Consider the following 18559-nt stretch of genomic DNA (forward strand, 5'->3'; position numbering starts at 1 on the left):
TAGCTCTTTAGGTAGAACTTCTCTGTGCCAAGCACACTACTAGGCTCAGAGGTTTGGAACTAATCTAGAATCACTTGTTTCCATTCAGACAGGCCAATTTTTTTTGACTGTTTTTATTTTTGTAGCTTAATTCATACAGAATAATCTGAAGAACCGGATGCTTGAACTGTGATAGTAACAAAAATGCATATTTTCTAACTCTGCAAGTGGGGTAGTCTTAAAAATGCAGTTGGAATAATTTAGAGAACATACCAAAGGCACGCATAAAACTACAATATTTTTACTATTGGTGTACTGAGTTCACTTAGCAGACAGGAAAGCATATGTTCAACACAGTGTTTGATGTGGTTGCATGCACGGGTGTATGGGTTGTTGTTTTTTTTCTGGTCACAATTGCAGTTCTCCACATGCAATCACTCTGCAGTCAGTTTTGGGACGCTCATTAAAAGTTGGTACCTCCTCCAGTCTCTTCAGGACCCCTGTGCCCTCTACCAACTGCCTGATGAAAGAAGAGAAAATGGGTGAACTGTTGAACTTAAAATTGACGACTGCATTTTTTGCTTAAAGTCAGATCTGTTGCATAGTTTCAGCAGTACACTAGATAGGATTTTTACTTACCTATATTTGAAACACTTACCCAAAGGCCACATAGTTCCTGTCCATCCAAAGTGCTGGCGCTAGAGTGATGTAGAACTGTGAGCCATTGGTGTGGCGACCCCGGTTCGCCATTCCCAAAATTCCCCTCTTGCTGTGAGAAACAGCGAAGCTCTCGTCTGTGGAAAAAGACATGAGTGCAAAGCAACTGAAGCCCAGGGTCCGCGTTCCAAAACATCCAATACGGCAGGATGGTTCTGCTCAAGGCCCTGACGCCATGATGTGGACAGAGACGGCGAATGAGTGTGTGGGAGGGTGTGGCCATGCGACTGCACCTGCAAACGTGGGGCCGTAGATCGATTCACCACCATTTCCTCGAGCACATGGTGAGATATCTAAAAAAAAAAAAAAAAAATTCTAAAATAAAACAAAAAAAACTAGCTCTCAAATTTTCACGTCGATAAACAAGGGCAGTAATAATAAGTTAATAAGCTGTTGGCATTGTTGCATGTTAAATTGACGTCTTGAGTAAAAACAACACCTTATGCACACAGCCTCTGTATTTGTTCTGAGAATGTGAGTTTTTATAGTGAGAGTGTGGTTTTGAGGGTGTGTGTGTGTACAGTACAGGCCAAAAGTTTGGACAAACCTTCTCATTCAATGTTTTTTCTTTATTTTCATGACCATTTACGTTGGTAGATTCTCACTGAAGGCATCAAAACTATGAATGAACACATGTGGAGTTATGTACTTAACAAAAAAAGGTGAAATAACTGAAAACATGTTTTATATTCTAGTTTCTTTGCTCTGATTACTGCTTTACACACTCCTGGCATTCTCTCGATGAGCTTCAAGAGGTCGTCACCTGAAATGCTTCTCCAACAGTCTTGAAGGAGTTCCCAGAGGTGTTTAGCACTTGTTGGTCCAGCTCACCCCAAACCATCTGGATTGGGTTCAGGTCCGGTGACTGTGGAGACCAGGTCTCCACTTTTTGTTAAGTACAGAACTCCACATGTGTTCACTCATAGTTTTGATGCCTTCAGTGAGAATCTACCAACGTAAATGGTCATGAAAATAAAGAAAACACGTTGAATGAGAAGGTGTGTCCAAACTTTTGGCCTGTACTGTATGTGTGTGTTTGTGATTTTTTACCTCCACCCTGCACCCATCCATCAGGTACCACTCTGTGGAACAGGGAGCCCTTGTAGCTGAGGAGCACGTTGCTCTGAGACACCCCGGCCTCACCGGTGCACAGGGCGTGGAAGTTTCTGCAGGTCTCCGGACACACGTCTGAGAACAGCTGTGTGTTGTAGACAGAGGGCGAGAGAGAGTTCTTCTACACTGACACAAGTAAAACGACGTGTCTCCCTGGTGTTTAGTTTGATCTACCGACCTCAAACAGCAGTCGGCCGGCGGTTTCTCCGCTAACCTCAATGTCCATGAACACAAATGTGTGCTGCACACAAGGAGCGAAAGACAGGGGAAGAGGAAGAGAAAATGCACGCGCGTAAAAAACGAATGTTCCCTTTTGAACAAACCCCAGTCTCGCGCAGGTGTGTCCTGTAGTGGTCCTCAGCAAGCGCCAGAGAAAGCGCCTGTGGCCGGTGAAGCTTGTAGCCCCAGGACTGGAGCGCCCAGCGCGACAGCTCCCGCTCATCTCCGACTAGCGAGCCGTCGGCGAAGCACATGACCGGTGCTGCAAACGCCCACGCCTCGCCTCTCAGCTCCTGCCAAGAAGGCGTTTTTCAATGTTGATTCTATATACTACAGCGTTCAGTGGCCGCAGGCCTTCCCAAAGTACAGGTTGTTCCGTGGCTCAGTTCTATTTGTGTTTCTTTTTTATTTCATTCGATCATTTGGGCAGTGGCGGCCTAGCGGACCCATAATCAGGAGGCTGTCGGTTCGAATCCCAAACTGCCAAGGTGCCATTGAGTACCGTCCCCACACGCTACTCCCTGGAGCCCTTTGATGGCTGAAAAGTGAAAGTGAAGTGAGTGTCATCGTGAAACACTGCAGCACGGCACACGGTGACACAACGAAACGTGTCATCTGCATTTAACCCATCACCCTTGGTGAGCAGTGCGCAGCCGTGACAGGCGCCCGGGGAGCAGTGTGTGGGGACGGTGCTTTGCTCAGTGGCACCTCAGTGGTACCTTGGTGGATCGGAATTCGAACCGGAAAACCTTCTGATTACAGGGCCACTTCCTTAACCGCTAGGCCCCCACTGACCCTTGGGTTAAACCCCATCACTTTGACTTTCCAAGTCTCCTATTATGTCCAATTTTCTTCACTTGTGGAAGGAGGCACTGGTGCTGCTTTTATCTGGGAGGATTTCTGGAGCAGGACCGGGTTTGAATATCAGAATCGGGGTCCCTTGACGTGTGCTGATTGGTCCGTTAACTTCTAACAAACATGAATGCCTCACCAACCCCATAGGTGTAAAAATGACATACTACTACCTACCAACATCTTCGCGGTTAGGTAAACCTGCCAGTCGCACTCCAGCAGCGGGCGAACCGCGGGTTCTTCGAACGCGGTCGGAAAGTTCCGCTTTAGCCCCTGAAACCAGCGCCGACCCGGTTTTATTAGTGTGGCTGGTCGGCGCGTCACCAGGAGCGGCGACAAATGCCTCCGTCACTCACCTCCGCGACGCCCTTGGCGAACTGAAAGCGGCCGTCTCGCAGCAGGCCCGCCACCTCCACCCTCACGGCGGCAGCCATCGCGTCGCCTGCGGTGACAACGTCGCCATGGTAACCGCGCTTTAACACGCGCTTGAATTCAAATTCAAATTTCATTTGTCACATACACTGAAATGCTTTGAAATGATTTAGGTGGAAGGAGGATAATTTGCCATCTCAACACGTCGAACGGACGGAGAAAAACGACCGCTGGTGTCAAAGCAGCTACGAAATAAAAGTTTCTATTTAATGACTTCAAACGAAATTATTCCGTGGCAGACAAATGCGCTCAAGTTAGCATGCTAATCGCGCAGCAGCATTGTGATGTCGTAGTGATGTCTATTCTTCACTTTACTTTACTTTACTTGGCAGACGCTTTTATCCAAAGCGACTTACAAGGAGAAGACACCAGCAATTCTCATTCGGTTTCCATAAATATTTGAGTTACAAAACTAAGAGCCTAACTTTTCGTCAAGGAAATAACTCCACATTCTATTCTAGCATCAGGTCTGCAGGTTGTTATGTTTGCTTTTAGTTTGATTTGTTACTTCTTTTTATAGTTTTATTTTAATTGTGATGTTTGCAAAGAAGCAGCATTTTATGCTACCTTGGTTATGTCTGTAGTTTTGTTGAGGAAAGTTCCCCTGACCTGGCAGTAGAAAGCGCAAATTATATACAGTACAGGCCAAAAGTTTGGACACACCTTCTCATTCAACATGTTTTCTTTATTTTCATGAGCATTTACGTTGGTAGATTCTCACTGAAGGCATCAAAACTATGAATGAACACATGTGGAATTATGTACTTAATAAAAAGTGAAGACCTGGCCTCCACAGTCACCGGACCTGAACCCAGTCGAGATGGTTTGGGGTGAGCTGGACCGCAGAGTGAAGGCAAAGGGGCCAACAAGTGCTAAACACCTCTGGGAACTCCTTCAAGACTGTTGGAAAACCATCTCAGGTGACGACCTCTTGAGGCTCATCGAGAGAGTGCCAAGAGTGTGTAAACAGTAATCAGAGCAAAGGGCGGCTATTTAGAAGAAACTAGAATATAAAACATGTTTTCAGTTATTTCACCTTTTTTGGTTAAGTACATAACTCCACATGTGTTCATTCATAGTTTTGATGCCTTCAGTGAGAATCTACCAACGTAAATGCTCATGAAAATAAAGAAAACACGTTGAATGAGAAGGTGTTTCCAAACTTTTGGTCTGTACTGTACACTACAGCATGGAATTTCAGTTTTTGACCGGTGACCAATAACATGTGCATTTTGGGGGAAAATTGCCCATCTTACTGTTTTCTGCCAGGTGAGTGATTGAAAGAGTGAAACAGCAAATTTGATAGAACATGGAATGTTAAAAAACTGGACACTGACAATTGTACAATGACTTTGGTAAGCCATGCATACAAAATTGGGGTAGCAGAGATAAATTTATTGAAAATTTAATGTAGTGTTTTCATTCAATGATCTTAATATCCAGTAGGCTGAGTACAGAGGCTTTTAGTGAAAAGACTTCTCTGAAGCCAGGAATTGGTGCAGTTTGTGCTGGAAAACGACTGATTTCTCCTGGGGTTCGCTGTTCGTATCAGCCATGGCTGAGCTCAGGTATGAGATGAGCTCACAACTTTCCTCCAGCTGGGCCAGCTGGCATCTGAACTTGTGGCGTGTGAACTGAGACAGACGAGGGTTAAATGCTGAAGAGAAGAGAGAGAAAGCACGAATATGGATAAGCTAATCATTATGGGAATGATTGAATTTTGGAGAGCTTTTTCCATCCATGCCATGTGCAGCAACATGTGATTCAATGTGTTGATCAGCAACAAATAGAACGTTCAGTCAGACAACAGACTTTGGTGCAATTAAATTGTCTGTACTGAGCTTTAGGACGATTTACCTTTTAGGTAGACAGCCACATACAGAAGGGCGGATCGCTTAGCACTCAGGTATGGAAACTTGGGCTTCAGGCAGCCCACTGCAGTCATGGCTTTAATGATGGCCTTCGCCACACCCTTTCGAAAACACACACATACATACAAGCAGCGTTTAAAGTGGAGGAAATAATTATTTGAGCCCTCGCTGATTTTGTAACTTTGGACAATGACGAAGAAATGAAAAGTCTCAGAACAGTATCATTTTAATGGCAGGTTTATTTTAACAGTGACAGATAGCTCATCAAAAGGAAAATTGAAAAAATAACTTTAAATAAAAGATAGAGACTGATTTGGGTTCAAATAAGTATTTGGACCCCTACCAACCATTAAGAGTTCTGGCTCCCACAGAGTGGTTAGACACGCCTACTCAATTAGTCACCCTCATTAATGACACCTGTCTTAACTAGTCACCTGTATAAAAGACACCTGTCCACAGAATCAATCAATCAGGCAGACTCCAAACTCTCCAACATGGGAAAAACCAAAGCGCTGTCCAAGGATGTCAGAGACAAAATTGTAGACCTGCACAAGGCTGAAATGGGATACAAAACCATTAGCAAGAAGCTGGGAGAGAAGGTGACAACTTTTGCTGCAATTGTTCAAAAATGGAAGGAGCACAAAATGACCATCAATCGACCTCAGTCTGGGGCTCCACGCAAGATCTCACCTCGTGGGGTCTCAATGATTCTGAGAAAGGTGTGAAATCATCCTAGAACTACACGGGAGGAGTTAGTTAATGACCTCAAAGTAGCTGGGACCACAGTCACCAAGAAAACCATTGGAAACACATTACACTGTCCAGCATGGAGGTGGAAACATTCACCGCATCAACAGGAAAATGGACGGAGCCATGTATCGTAAAATCCTGAGCAACAACCTCCTTCCCGCTGCACGGAAAATTGAAAATGGGTCGTGGATGGGTGTTCCAGCACGACAATGACCCAAAACATACAGCAAAGGCAACAAAGGAGTGGCTCAAGAAGAAGCACATTAAGGTCATGGAGTGGCCTAGTCAGTCTCCTGACCTTAATCCAATAGAAAACCTATGGAGGGAGCTGAAGCTCAAAGTTGCACAGAGACAGCCTTGAAACCTTAGTGATTTAGAGATGATCTGCAAAGAAGAGTGGCCCAAAATTCCTCCTAAAATGTGTGAAAACTTGGTCATCAACTACAAGAAACGTTTGACCTCTGTGCTTGCAAACAAGGGTTTTGCCATATTAAGTATTAAGTCTTTTTTGTTAGAGGGTTCAAATACTTATTTCACTCAATGAAATGCAAGTCAGTCTCTATCTTTTTAAGTTATTTTTTCAATTTTCCTTTTGATGTGCTATCTGTCACTGTTAAAATAAACCTACCATTAAAATTATACTGCTCTGAGACTTTTCATTTCTTTGTCATTGGACAAACTTACTAAATCAACGAAAAATAATTATTTCCTCCACTGATGCCGTCAGCATCACATTGGTTGTGTCAGCAATGTGTCAGCAATTTTGCGATGCACAATGTTAACGCTGACCTGCTCCAGGTAGCCCAGCATGGGTAATGAGGTGAGCTGCACTGGCTCAGCCAATGGGGGTAGCTTGTGAGGTAGCTTTAGGTCCCAGTACACATGTGGCTGCCTGGGAGAAGAAAATTACACTTTTAAATATGTAAAGAAAAGTAAAAAAGTGTCTTATCACCTTGTTTTAGGTGCAAGCAGCTCTGCTTACCTGAGAAACTTCTCTCGCTTTTCTTCACCCTCCAACACATAGATCTTCTCGCGATACTCTACAGCGTACTCCACACTGCCTTTCACCAGAGACTCGTACCTACCGTCCGGATCAAGATGCTATGAGGCATAGGCAGGTATAGGCAGAGCGAGTTGCAGAGCACTGAATATGTTTTTGAGATCCATTTAAATGATGGCATATTCAATTAGTGACCCAGCATCACTTGTTTCATCACAGGAAATGTTTATGAAGATATATAAAAAACAGAACTTCACGAACTACTTTTGGGGTAAGTGTGCCTTTATCCTTGAATGTGATTATCTGTACCTCAGTTGGCCATCACCAAAAGTGACAGGACAGTAGCCCTTCATCTCCACTTGCTGGGGGAAGTGTCTCTTCACCTGCACCTCACTCAGTTTCCGTGGCAACAGATGGGGAGGGGGCAGTGGGTGGGGGCAAGCAGGAAGCACAAAGCGCTCTGGACTTTCCAGGAATTTCTACAAACACATAAAATCATAATAAACTTGATGGAATCATCGTCACCCCTGGGGCACAAGGTGCCACTGAGGTCCCCTTCCGTCCCCACACACTGTTCCCCGGGCGCCTTTCATGGCTGTCCACTGCTCACTAAGGGTCATGCGTTAAGTGCAGAGGACACATTTTGTTGTGTCACCGTGTGCCGTGGTGTGTTTCACAATGACAAAAGCACTTTCCTAGACTGTCCCTGTAAGTCTCACCTGGAGGAACTCTGCGGACGCCATCCTGTAGTAGCATTTCCTGTACTCAGCCACCAGCCTGAAGGAGGCTCTGCCAGAACAGTCCACCAGGTGGTGATGGAGGGCAAGGCTGACGGGGCAGTAATGCCCAAACTCCCCCAGCCGAGCCTGCAGCTCCTTCGGAGTCACACATAGGTGGGCGATACCTGCTGCCTGACCTGATCACAGACAGAGTCAGATGCCAGGGGTCAGCATCCCATTCATGTGCAGAATGCACTGGAAGTAACCACTGCATGACGGTAGGACCCACCCTTGCGGATGCGCTGCAGATAGGTGTGTATTTGCGCCATGCTGACGTGGACACGCTCCAGAACCTGAGTCCAAACGCTCCACTTATTCCTCTGTGCATCCACATGCACCCAGTTCTGGTGCAGCTGTTGGAAGTGAGATCGGACTGCATCTACCTCACGCTGGTGGCATGAGTTCCTCAGAGCACACATTGCTGCGCTGTCCAGATGGGGGCTTGTCCTGCCTCTGATTGCAAAAGGGAGAGAAGGGAATTGAAGTTAGTGAAGTTATTTCATATTTTTAACACATTTGAGACACTGTCTTAACTGAAACAAGAAGTATCTGTTGCAAAGCTGCATAGAGATACTACAGGTATTTATAAGGGTTGTCAGAGTTAATTTAGCCTCAAGTGCTAAATCTTTTATAACACAGTGAAAACAGGGCAAGCCACCTGGACTCACAGCTTTGTGAGTTCGAATCACGACTGAGCTTCTGTGTGCGAAGTTTGCATGCTCTCTTTGTGTTGGTGTGGGTTTCCCCTGGGTGCTCTGGTTTCTTCCCACAGCCCAAATGTATTCACACTGGGTGAAAATGTGTTTGTGATGTAAATTACAAACATAATTCTACAAATTTCTACATTTTCTAATATATGACATATTTCTATTAAGATGTGGGGCTTCTATAGGGCCTTCAGGTAGAATGTGGTCTGGGCTTTTGGCTGCTCACTTGGAAGAACCTCCCTTCAGTCCTCTCTTGAGAACCTCAACTGTGTCCAACTGCATCTCAATGATGAGGACTGGAACAATACTGCGGACTGCCATCAATTTTGCCTGCTGCTGGGTCACTGGGAAACCATCCAGCACATATCTATAAAGAGAGGGAGAATGTTATCTCCCAAAAACATATACACGCACTGTCACAAAAGGTTCATATGCCACAACAGTACCCGCGTGTGCTACATGGGAGGTCCATTAGCACCACCTCCAGGCACCGGACGGCCAGTTCATCAGGCACGCTCAGACCTTGACTCAGCTGTTGTCGCATCTGATTCGCCAGCTCTGTCTGGCCTTGATCATTCAGCACGCGCTGCATCACTTCACTGAGAGACAGGTGTGCTAGACCATACTCACTTGCAAACATACCAGCCACTAGAGAGCAGAACAGAAAACACAGTTTAAAAACTTTTATTCCAGATTTCAATCCCCACTCACGCTTCTGAGAGATCTGACCTGTAGTTTTTCCAGAATTTGGAGGACCAACTATAGCGAGTCTTATTGGAAGAGAGGGGTTGGGTGAGGTCTGTTGCAGGTATCTGATTGGGTTCTTCATGAAGGTGTGGCGGGTTTCTCTAGAGCTGAAGAAGTAGATGAACTGACGTAGCATTGCTGGGTAGCTGGGGGTCTGGGGTGGTTGGAGTGGATCACCTTCCGCCAGCTAAACACCTCAAAGAAACATAGGTTCATGTCTTAGCCGGAATATTCTGGGTGCTCCCGTTCCACATTCCGGGCCGGAGTTTGACACTCCTTGTGTCACACTCCTTGTGAGTGTTCCTGATGCCCTAATTGTGTGCACCTGTTTTCATTATTATAAATGTATCCTCATTGTGTTTAATCTCTGTCCAGTCAATGAATTTTAGCGTGTTCTGTGTAGATGTTAAATTGTGATGAAAACCCAGCCATTCTTCCCTGCCCTGGTGGATCCCTGACAAGTCAGATAGCCTCTAGGTGGGCCTCAAGCATTTGGCCTTTTGAGCAGAACCTTCAGGTAATCAGGTCATTGTACATTAGTGCCATCAGGCGGACACACACTCACCCGCACTGGGTCCCACCGTCCGAAGGCGCTGTAATACTTGTAGGAGTGGTACAGCAGCCTTTGGGCCAGGCTGTAGCTGATTGGTTGGGGTTTGATAAACAGGGCCTTCCTGTGGAGCAAGAGCGGCTCCACTTTCTCCAGCAGTTGGTAGCGAACAATACGCTGCATCCTGCCTGCATTCACAGGGAGCTGCGGTACCTGATGATCCCTTAACGCAGCCTGCAGAAGAGACACACACTCACTGTTTGCTATAAGCCATTTTTCCATGAACGAGTGGCACATCAGATACGCACACTTCCTTACCACCACACTGTTGAGGTTATTGCTATCCGTCTCGAACCTTGCGGCAATGTCATCTTGTAGCCTTTCCTCAGCGCTGGTCTCTGTCTCCTCGTCCTCCCCCACTTCCTCTTCCTCCTCTGGGGGAAACTCCTCCTCCAGCAAAACCTCAATCTCCTCCTGCCAGTTTTCTGCATCTTCAGGGTCTCCATCACTGTTTTGTTCTCCATCCGAGTCCTCCTTCACCTGACACCCGAAGATGCAAACTTTCTACTAATTCATAGCATGTCTATCAATACAATACATGTGACAGGTATTATAACATGCCTTTTGCATTAATCAGACTGAGGATGACTTACTTTATGCTCTTCAATGAGCTCAGCTCTCCTATTGGCGATGGCTTCAGCCTGCCAAAAAGTTTTTTGCAACACAGCTAAAATGAACATTTATTTAGTTTCAGTCTCAGATCTTAAATTTCTTGGTTTCTGTCATGGGGTCGGATGGGGAAGATTGGTGCAGTAGCAGGACGTTGTAAAAGGTAAGGATGTTTACTGAACACAGAATAACTTAAATAACTTAAAATAATTTCTGTTAATGGCGAAAATAAATTATGCAAACCAGCACATACCCTGACTTTGCACCGTAGTTCTTTGACACGTAGCTGTGTGTCTTTCCTGCGGTCGTGTCTCTCTCTCCACCGCTGCAGATGAAAGGGCAGTGTCCGCCCCATAATGTCCCCGACGTCCAGCGTCATGACAACAGCAGCATCCGGGTAGAGATAACGCTCTACCATGAACTGCACTTCCTCTTGGTTCTGGGGAAAACCCTCCAAAATAAACCCTGTGGACCTGAGAGAAAACTGACCATTAGATACCATGTCATGGCTGCCCACTGCTCACCAAGGGTGATGGGTTAAAAGCAGAGAAGCAATTTCCATCGGGATAAAAAAAAAAAAACACTGGAGTCTGACCTGAAGGGCTCCTGCTCCCACCACTGGGGGAGCACCATCTCCAGCACCTCCTGAGGGAGTGGCTCTCCGTCCATAAGATAGGCCTTTATGGCCTCTTCTTCATCTGTAAGGCTGGCCTCCTGCACATGTGCATTTAAATCCACATTTTTAAGTCCACATTTGTTTTTTTATTAGTTTATAGCACAATAACTCAAGTTGTACCTGAGTAGGGCCACTGTGTGTATTTGAGTTATTCGATTCCTCCAATCCATTAGGTCCCTCCAGTTCCCTGAGCAGGTCCTGGAGCTGGTCAGGAGAGTCGCTGGGAGGCTCCGTTAGGTCTCTGTACTGCACCCGCTGCTGAGTCTTCTTCAGCAGCAGCTCCTGAAGACATTCCCGGAACTGGATGTGAAACAGTCCCAGCCTCTCCGCCAGCCACTTACCATGATTGGTCTTACCACTGCTGCGCACACCCAGCAGGAAGAGACGCAGTGCTGGGGGCTGAGCAAAGCGTTGAGAAATACAAAAAAGAAGTGATGTGAGGGGAAATACGATTTTCTAGAATCACACCTAAATAAGCATCTTTCAAATTCAAATTTTATTTGTCACATACACATACAGGGTATGATATGAAGTTAAATGCTTTTGCGACTGCTTTAGTGGTGCTTTAGGGGCAGTGGTGGCCTAGCAGTTAAGAAAGCGGCCCTGTAATCAGAAGGTTGCCGGTTCGAATCCCGATCCGCCAAGGTGCCACTGAGGTGCCACTGAGCAAAGCACCGTCCCCACACACTGCTCCCCGGGCGCCTGTCATGGCTGCCCACTGCTCACTCAGGGTGATGGGTTAAATGCAGAGGACAAATTTCACTGTGTGCACTGTGTGCTGTGCTGCTGTGTATCACGTGTGACAATCACTTCACTTCACTTCACTTCACTTCACTTTAGACCTCAATATTGCGAATATTGAAAGTATTCAAGTGGAACCAATATGCAAATATTGCAAACATGTCCAAATATTACAATTTTATGTTTTTAAACATAAAATTTGTATAACAAAAAGGGAGAAGTTGTGCAAATGTGTAAAGTAAAGTAATGTGCTGGAGTGTATCAGAGTTCTGTCCTATGTAGTGTTGTGTAGTGTTGTCAGTGTCATCTGTTGTGTCTAATTTAACAACTGCACATCACGGTGCATTAAAAGCCAAGGAGAGATGGTGTGTTTTCACTATTTCAATAAAAAATATCCAGGTTAGGAGGGCATCTAACTTTTGGAGACAGACTGTTCTATCACTATGTAGCACTTAGCATCCATCTGGATCAGAGTTTCAGTGATCTTCTTTTTTTTGAAAACCCCACTAACCTGCAGCAGGTGTGTGTGGCATACGTAATACTGTGGATTGGACAGGAAGCGCTGGAGTGTTTCTGGGCTGGAGCAGTAATGCACCCTCTCACGATATCTGGCTGGGTGCTCATCCCGGCAGGGCACGAGGGAGGCCCTCTCCTTAAGTACCACTGGGCAGTAATGCAGAGTGTCGCCCAGAGTGTGCTGGGGAACTGACTCCTGCTCATTACAATACAAACAAACGAATACACAAGTGAAAAAAGACACAGTACAGATCTGACAACAGTGTTTTTACACTTGAGACAGTTTGCTGTTTCTTAAGCAGTCAGTACACACACCTCAAGCTCCTCCTCCTCTCCTTGTGGCTCCTCCTCCTCCTCCTCATTCATAGCCTGTGCATCTTCCTCCTCCTCATCCTCACCTGACAGCTCCTGAGCCATGTACTGAAAAGGGCCTGACACACAACCATGCACATTACAAATACACCCATGAAAACACATAGATGCACAGTTCAGCCACACAAGTGTGTGTACTCACGCTCCATTTGTAGGCACGCCTCCTGCAGCAGGTCGTCCGGGCTCCTGCCACTGATCTCCATTTGGATGTAGGGGTAGGTCAGGTAGGGCTTCATGCCTTGCCAGTTCTGCTCAAACTGCTTCACCTGACCCACATACGCACTCATCTCTGGACAATCCGGGTAACCCTGGCTGCTCAGACTCACTCCTGATTAGACACACATGAAATGCACTGTTATTCAATTTATTCAATATATCATTTATTAATGGTATTCAACTCAACTTGCACAATTGTTGCTCAGCAACATACCAGAAAATGGGGGATTCAAGTAAATGTAAAAATATTGATGTTCAGTACCCTTAGACTCCTCTGGGATCGACTCCAGTCTGGGCAACTCATCTGCTGGTGTAGGGTCATCATGTGATGCAGGTACTAAACTGAATGCAACATACAGAGACAGAGATGCTGGGTCAGACATGGAAAAGGCTTTTATTTGCAGATCTGGCCTTTGCTTGATTGTCCTGCTTTAATGTGTCAGACAGGAATCACTCTTAGACTCTACTGACGTGTCATCCTGTGCTTGTTTTCGCTCCTCCACCTGTCGTCTCCTTATGGCCAAGTCTACTTCCTCCTTGTTGCTTTCATAGAGACGTGTGAGGATGGTTGACCCTGTGGAGACCATATGGAGGGTAAAATGTTGTGTGACCACATAATGAATTATCCAGAATTATCCACTACACAACACAATGACATGAATGAAACTAACACACACACATGCATGCAAGCAAATGTGACATTAGTAAACTGTCAGTTAAGTTCTGTAATTTATTATTTATTATGGTATACAGTTATGTATTATATGCGTATAACTACTTATTTTATCATGTAATGCCTAATGGCAGTTTTATTGAATATCAGCGCCTTGTCTTTCATTGCAACATCCAAGATAATTTTGGGGTAAGTGCAAACAGAAAATGTTAATAAAATTTGCATAAGCATTAATGTCTATGAGTATGTATGTGGGTGCATGCTCACCCGCTGTTTCACTGTCCCTCAGACAGATCAGCATGTCGGGGATGAGCTCTGTCAGCGTCTGGTGGAGTTGTTCTGCATTTTGGGGGAAGTTGTCCAGCACCCAACCCCTCTTCAGCTCAGAGTTGGCGTCTTCCACTTCCAACTGGAGAACAGGAAACACATCATCAAATTCACAGTTCAGCGCTTTCACGTCACAATCTGTTTGTTTTTTAATTCTTTGAAATCTGTGTGCCTCTTTGATGTATTTATGGAGCTCTTGCAGGTACGTTTCTGGAGGCAGTGGGACTGTGGTGTGCTCCACCTCCTTCATGGCCTCCATCACCAAGGTCTGAACCTCTGGGTGCTCCACTGTCACCTCTGTCTCTGTGGAAACCACACCATGTCGATGTCATGGCGACAACCAACAGATTTAATAAAAACTCATCCTCCCATTAATCCACAGAATCCATTGCTCTATGGCAAAGTTCTAAAACAATTTCTACTGAGTAATAATTGTACCTGCAGCATTCACTGACTCCTGCTCCACCTTCAGTTTCACCTTTTCAATGGCAACAAGTGTAGTTTCCTGCCTCAACCTCTCCAGGTGCTTCAGCGTCACCTCAGCAACTAACGGCTGCATCAGCTTCTCCACGTTCAGCAGAGCGGCCCCATAATGCTCAGCGAGGAGGTGGCTCAGGGTGGTTTTGCCTGAGCATGGTGGACCAATCACACACACTTTGCAAGGCGGGCGGGGCATGGGCGGAAGCAAGTACTGCCTTGGGTTCTGCATGAACCTCTGTAATGCGTCATGGGAGGAGAGGACGTACATCTTATCCAAGAACCTGTAGAAGTGGGTGTTACAGTGGGGGGAAATAATTATTTTATCCCCTGCTGAAGTTTACCCACTTACAAAGATCAGTCTTTATTGGTACAGTGAGAGACAATAACACAAAAATCCAAAATAATTCATTTCAGAAATGAAATCAATCAGTAAGATTTATGGCTCCCAGTTGTATTTTATACAGGCGAGCTTCTCATCTCATTACCTTTATAATATAACATAGAAGCAATCAATCTATCATGATTCCAAAATATGCACCACGGCCAAGACCAAAGAGCTTTCCAAGGAGGTCAGGGACAAGATTGTTAACCTACACAAGGTTGTAATGGAGAACAAGTCTATCGCTTAGCAGATGGGTGAGAAGGTGACAACAGCTGGTGAGATTATCCGTAAATGGAAGAACCCTCAAATAACTGTTTTCAATCTCCCTGATCTGAAGTTCCATGCAAGATCTCACCTTGCGGAGTTTCAATGATAATGTCAACGGGGTGGAACCAGCCTGGAACCACTGAAACCACTCAGGAGGAACTTGTCAGTGATCTCGTGGTAGCTGGGACCATAGTCACCAAGAAAACAGTTGGAAATACACTACGCAGTGAAGGACTGAAATCCTGCAGTGCCTGCAAAAAAGTGCATGTACAGGCCTGTTTGAAGTTTGCCACTGCACATCTAAATGGTCGAGAGGAGGACTGGGTGAAAGTGAGATCAGATGAGATCAAACTCAAGCTTTTTGGCATCAACTCAATTCGCCGTGTTTGGAGAAGGAGGAATGCTGCCTAAGAACACATCAAACATGGAGGTGGAAACATTATGCTTTGGGGTATTTTTCTGCCAAGGGGACAGCACAACTTCATCGTGTTAATGGGAGAATGGATGGGGCCATGTACCGTCAGATTTTGGGTGAGAATCTAGGCCAGAGCACTGAAAAGGGCTTGGAGAGAATCTGCAAAGATTACACATACACACATACACATACACACACTGACCCCAGAGAAAACTCTGGCTTGCCCATGACGATTTTGCCTTCCTTCAGAGCAACAGGACACACCCTGCCCCATCGGCTCCGCCTCCACCGACAACCTGAAGCCACCATCTTACAGGATGCAAGAATCGGCAGCAACTTATCCTTCAAACACACACACACACACACACACACACACAAACAATTTTATAAGACAACAGTCTTTGCTCTAATGATGGATTAAGTAGGAGAAGTCTTACTGTGTCAATTTCATCAGGGAGCTCATCCTCTTCTGCTTGTAGGAGGCGGACGGGAACTGGAACCCGATTAACTGCCATTGACTCCAGACGTGAGAGAACATTCTAAACACACACACACACAAACACAAAGAAAAATAGACACATAAAATTAATTATTACACAGTTAATCGCAAAACAATAGAAATGTTAGAGATTACTTACCCCTAGCAAATCTTCAGGATCCTTATTCCCATCCACCTCAAACAGGTACATGTGGTGATGATCTGCCATATAGTCCTAAAAATAGGTATTTCATGATTCATCCCGAGTCAAAGAAGCAAGTTAGGTTGACGCCTATAGCTGCTTTAAACATAGAAGTAGATGCAAGTAACCAAATTTCTGTATGTGTAGTAACTTTTGGTTTAGAACGTCAGCTGTGGTGCTCAGAAAGAGTGTTCACAGAAGAGAGTTTCAGAACCATAACATGGTTACCTCCAGTGGTCCCAGGATGGTATCTTTAAACAGCAGCATCTTCTGGTGGGCACCTACCGGGCAGTTTTCTCTCACCTGCACCAGCTGAGTGATCATATCCTTCTGAAGCTCAGCTTCCTCCATCTGTCAGTCACACAAGCTCAGAGACTTGATTAAAGGACTTTTTTGTTGGTAATTGTTGTATCTGCAACACGATTTTGAGCCTAAATAATTACACATTAAAACAGAAGTAGGTACCATACAGACACATAGATACACACTGTTTCTGACTCATCTATTTGGTCTTCCTCTTCATCTTCCTCCTCAAGATCATGTCTCCTTTGTTTGGCCTCCCTCCCCACTGAGTCCCACTGTTCCTTCCCAAACACACGGCCTGTAGCGGGGTGCTGTCGCAGGTCCCCCAGCCTCTGCACCAGGTCCTGGTCTTCGCACTGTGGATGACAACAATGTTCAACCCTGGGTCCTCTAACCCCTGGCCCAGAGTAGAGATAAGGACCTTGATGTTGATGATGAAGTCTGGGGGCAGTGGCAGGTTTCTGATCAGGTCTACCTGTTCCTGAACCTTCAGGTGTTGCTCAGACATGGAGGGCAGGCAGCTGAGGACGTAACCTGAAACGGTAGAACATGCTGCCATTTGTACTACTGCATCTCAAAAGAATTGACGGTATACATTAACAAAAGTTTTTAGAAGTTTCTGTATGCTCAATAATTTGACTGGGTCATAATTAAATAATTTGAGATTCAGCCATACTTATTAACATATGATAGAAACGCTTACTTCGGGTGTAATGAATATAGCACACATGAAGGACTACCTTTTCTACTCATAATATTCCAATTTACTAGATTTACATTTATGGCATTTATCAGACGCCCTTATTCGTAGTTACAGGGACAGCCCCCCCCCGGAGCAATTTAGGGTTAAGTGTCTTGCTCAGGGACACAATGGTAGTAAGTGGGATTTGAACCTGGGTCTTCTGGTTCACACACACGCAGTGAAGGGTTTTTGACAGTTATCTGACGGCACACTCTGGTACATTAAAGAAGGTATAAAGGTGGCAAAAAACATGTCATAGACCGCAATCAGCCTATTGTACCATAGTGCTGGACATCAGGGGAATGGAGTTTCTCCAGAATTAGCTGGAAAACCTTCTGCTCAGGAACAGGGTTCCCCTCACGTAGGATCTCCAGAAGCTTAAACATAAGGAATACAGCCATTGCCATAGCAGAGTGCCATCAAGGAATTATGAAGGCGCACACACACAAACATACAGACCGATACCTCAAGTCCCTGTTCCGTCACATTGTTGATGTGATAATTCAGCAGCTCTGTATCTGCAGAACAGACGCACATGACAGCTTGATGAAACAGCAAAAGCCAAATCGTGTACAGATCTGCTTCAAATGCCAAAACAAGTTACCATCAACGAAAACGCACTTCCAGGATTCCGCCAATTTTTTGGCAAGAGTACTTCTACCGACACCCTGTGAGAAAGACATCAAAAAAAAAAAAAAATACTGTGAACAAAATCACAATTTCATAATGTTTCATTTAAACCAAATTCTTTTTTTTTTTTTAGATGTCTAAAAGTCACCGGTTTCCCTAAGACAATGAAACAACTGGGCTTGTCCCTCAGGAGCCGTCTCTCAGCTTCATCCTCATTTAACCCAAGCTGATCATCTCCATGGTCAGTTGTGGGGGTCATTCTCTCTGGAGATTAATAATCATAATGTCAAACATAATAAATATGACAAATGTCACAACAACTAACCAACTAGCATGACTTTACAGCATATTTAAAATGTGTATTATAATAAAAAAATGTATAATATTCCAGCCAGCGAAACCTAGAAAAAAAATAGAATAATTTCAGTCTTTATCTGAAAGTCTACAATATTTCAGTACTACAGTACTACCGTTTAAAGCGGGTTGCGGTGACAGCGTGCTTCACTCGAACATGAACGTGTCACGTGTGTGTTGAGCGGTATCCATAGCAACCTGACGCGCAAGTTTCACTCGTTGTTGTGTCAGCGAAATGTCGCGTGATGAAGGTAAACGACTAAAACCTACGACGGAAGAGGATCAATTGCATCGGAGGACGAAGTTGGGTTGTGTACTTGTAAAGCGTTTATTTGGCAGAATTTGAGAAACGCGTTTTCGCCTTTGCCTATACGGCTTGTCCCTCTGTGGCTTCCGTGTC

General features: G+C 45.1%; 2 protein-coding genes across 6 annotated transcripts; both read right to left on the reverse strand.

The window, feature by feature from the left end:
* Nucleotides 1–84: 84 nt before the first annotated feature.
* On the reverse strand, nucleotides 85–3322 carry ppil6 (peptidylprolyl isomerase (cyclophilin)-like 6). Of its 2 annotated transcripts, none has more exons than XM_029002524.1 (8): nucleotides 3237–3322; nucleotides 3058–3153; nucleotides 2133–2318; nucleotides 1988–2050; nucleotides 1747–1894; nucleotides 930–989; nucleotides 638–773; nucleotides 85–499 (listed from the first exon to the last, which is right to left on the reverse strand). In XM_029002524.1, the coding sequence occupies exons 1-8, from the start codon at nucleotides 3312–3314 to the stop codon at nucleotides 388–390; spliced, it is 879 nt and encodes a 292-aa protein (XP_028858357.1). In that variant the 5' UTR covers nucleotides 3315–3322; the 3' UTR covers nucleotides 85–387. The 2 variants fall into 2 exon arrangements, with proteins under 2 accessions (XP_028858357.1, XP_028858356.1); XM_029002523.1 differs by having other exon boundaries at nucleotides 86–499; nucleotides 2133–2321.
* A 1370-nt stretch (nucleotides 3323–4692) lies between these two features.
* Nucleotides 4693–18489, reverse strand: ak9 (adenylate kinase 9). 4 transcript variants are annotated; one of them, XM_029002438.1, is made up of 35 exons: nucleotides 18358–18489; nucleotides 17954–18069; nucleotides 17780–17843; nucleotides 17635–17693; nucleotides 17456–17552; nucleotides 16855–16967; nucleotides 16619–16789; nucleotides 16359–16481; nucleotides 16089–16163; nucleotides 15888–15989; nucleotides 15653–15792; nucleotides 14345–14667; nucleotides 14079–14209; nucleotides 13847–13988; nucleotides 13378–13480; nucleotides 13169–13248; nucleotides 12833–13018; nucleotides 12634–12749; nucleotides 12314–12514; nucleotides 11182–11460; nucleotides 10981–11099; nucleotides 10639–10858; nucleotides 10370–10417; nucleotides 10035–10256; nucleotides 9732–9950; nucleotides 9149–9353; nucleotides 8866–9067; nucleotides 8646–8786; nucleotides 7942–8165; nucleotides 7653–7849; nucleotides 7243–7412; nucleotides 6916–7014; nucleotides 6723–6825; nucleotides 5170–5284; nucleotides 4693–4969 (listed from the first exon to the last, which is right to left on the reverse strand). In XM_029002438.1, the coding sequence occupies exons 2-35, from the start codon at nucleotides 18062–18064 to the stop codon at nucleotides 4776–4778; spliced, it is 5094 nt and encodes a 1697-aa protein (XP_028858271.1). In that variant the 5' UTR covers nucleotides 18065–18069; nucleotides 18358–18489; the 3' UTR covers nucleotides 4693–4775. The 4 variants fall into 4 exon arrangements, with proteins under 4 accessions (XP_028858271.1, XP_028858272.1, XP_028858270.1 ...); XM_029002439.1 differs by lacking the exon at nucleotides 18358–18489 and adding an exon at nucleotides 18276–18323 and having other exon boundaries at nucleotides 17641–17693; XM_029002437.1 differs by lacking the exon at nucleotides 18358–18489 and adding an exon at nucleotides 18276–18323.
* Nucleotides 18490–18559: the final 70 nt, after the last annotated feature.

The sequence above is a fragment of the Denticeps clupeoides genome, chromosome 14 (genome assembly GCF_900700375.1).
Source record: "Denticeps clupeoides chromosome 14, fDenClu1.1, whole genome shotgun sequence".
NCBI lineage: Eukaryota > Metazoa > Chordata > Actinopteri > Clupeiformes > Denticipitidae > Denticeps > Denticeps clupeoides.

Coding starts and splice junctions, on each gene's coding strand:
- ppil6 (XM_029002523.1), bottom strand. CDS start 3,314: ATGGCTGCCGCCGTGAGGGTGGAGGTGGCGGGCCTGCTGCGAGACGGC. Junction 3,154..3,236: donor TCGCCAAGGGCGTCGCGGAG/GTGAGTGACGGA, acceptor CGCTGGTTTCAG/GGGCTAAAGCGGAACTTTCC. Junction 990..1,746: donor TGGATGGGTGCAGGGTGGAG/GTAAAAAATCAC, acceptor TTTTTTTTTTAG/ATATCTCACCATGTGCTCGA.
- ak9 (XM_029002438.1), bottom strand. CDS start 18,064: ATGACCCCCACAACTGACCATGGAGATGATCAGCTTGGGTTAAATGAG. Junction 17,694..17,779: donor GAAGTGCGTTTTCGTTGATG/GTAACTTGTTTT, acceptor TCTGTTCTGCAG/ATACAGAGCTGCTGAATTAT. Junction 16,968..17,455: donor CCCTGATGTCCAGCACTATG/GTACAATAGGCT, acceptor CTACCGTTTCAG/GTTACGTCCTCAGCTGCCTG.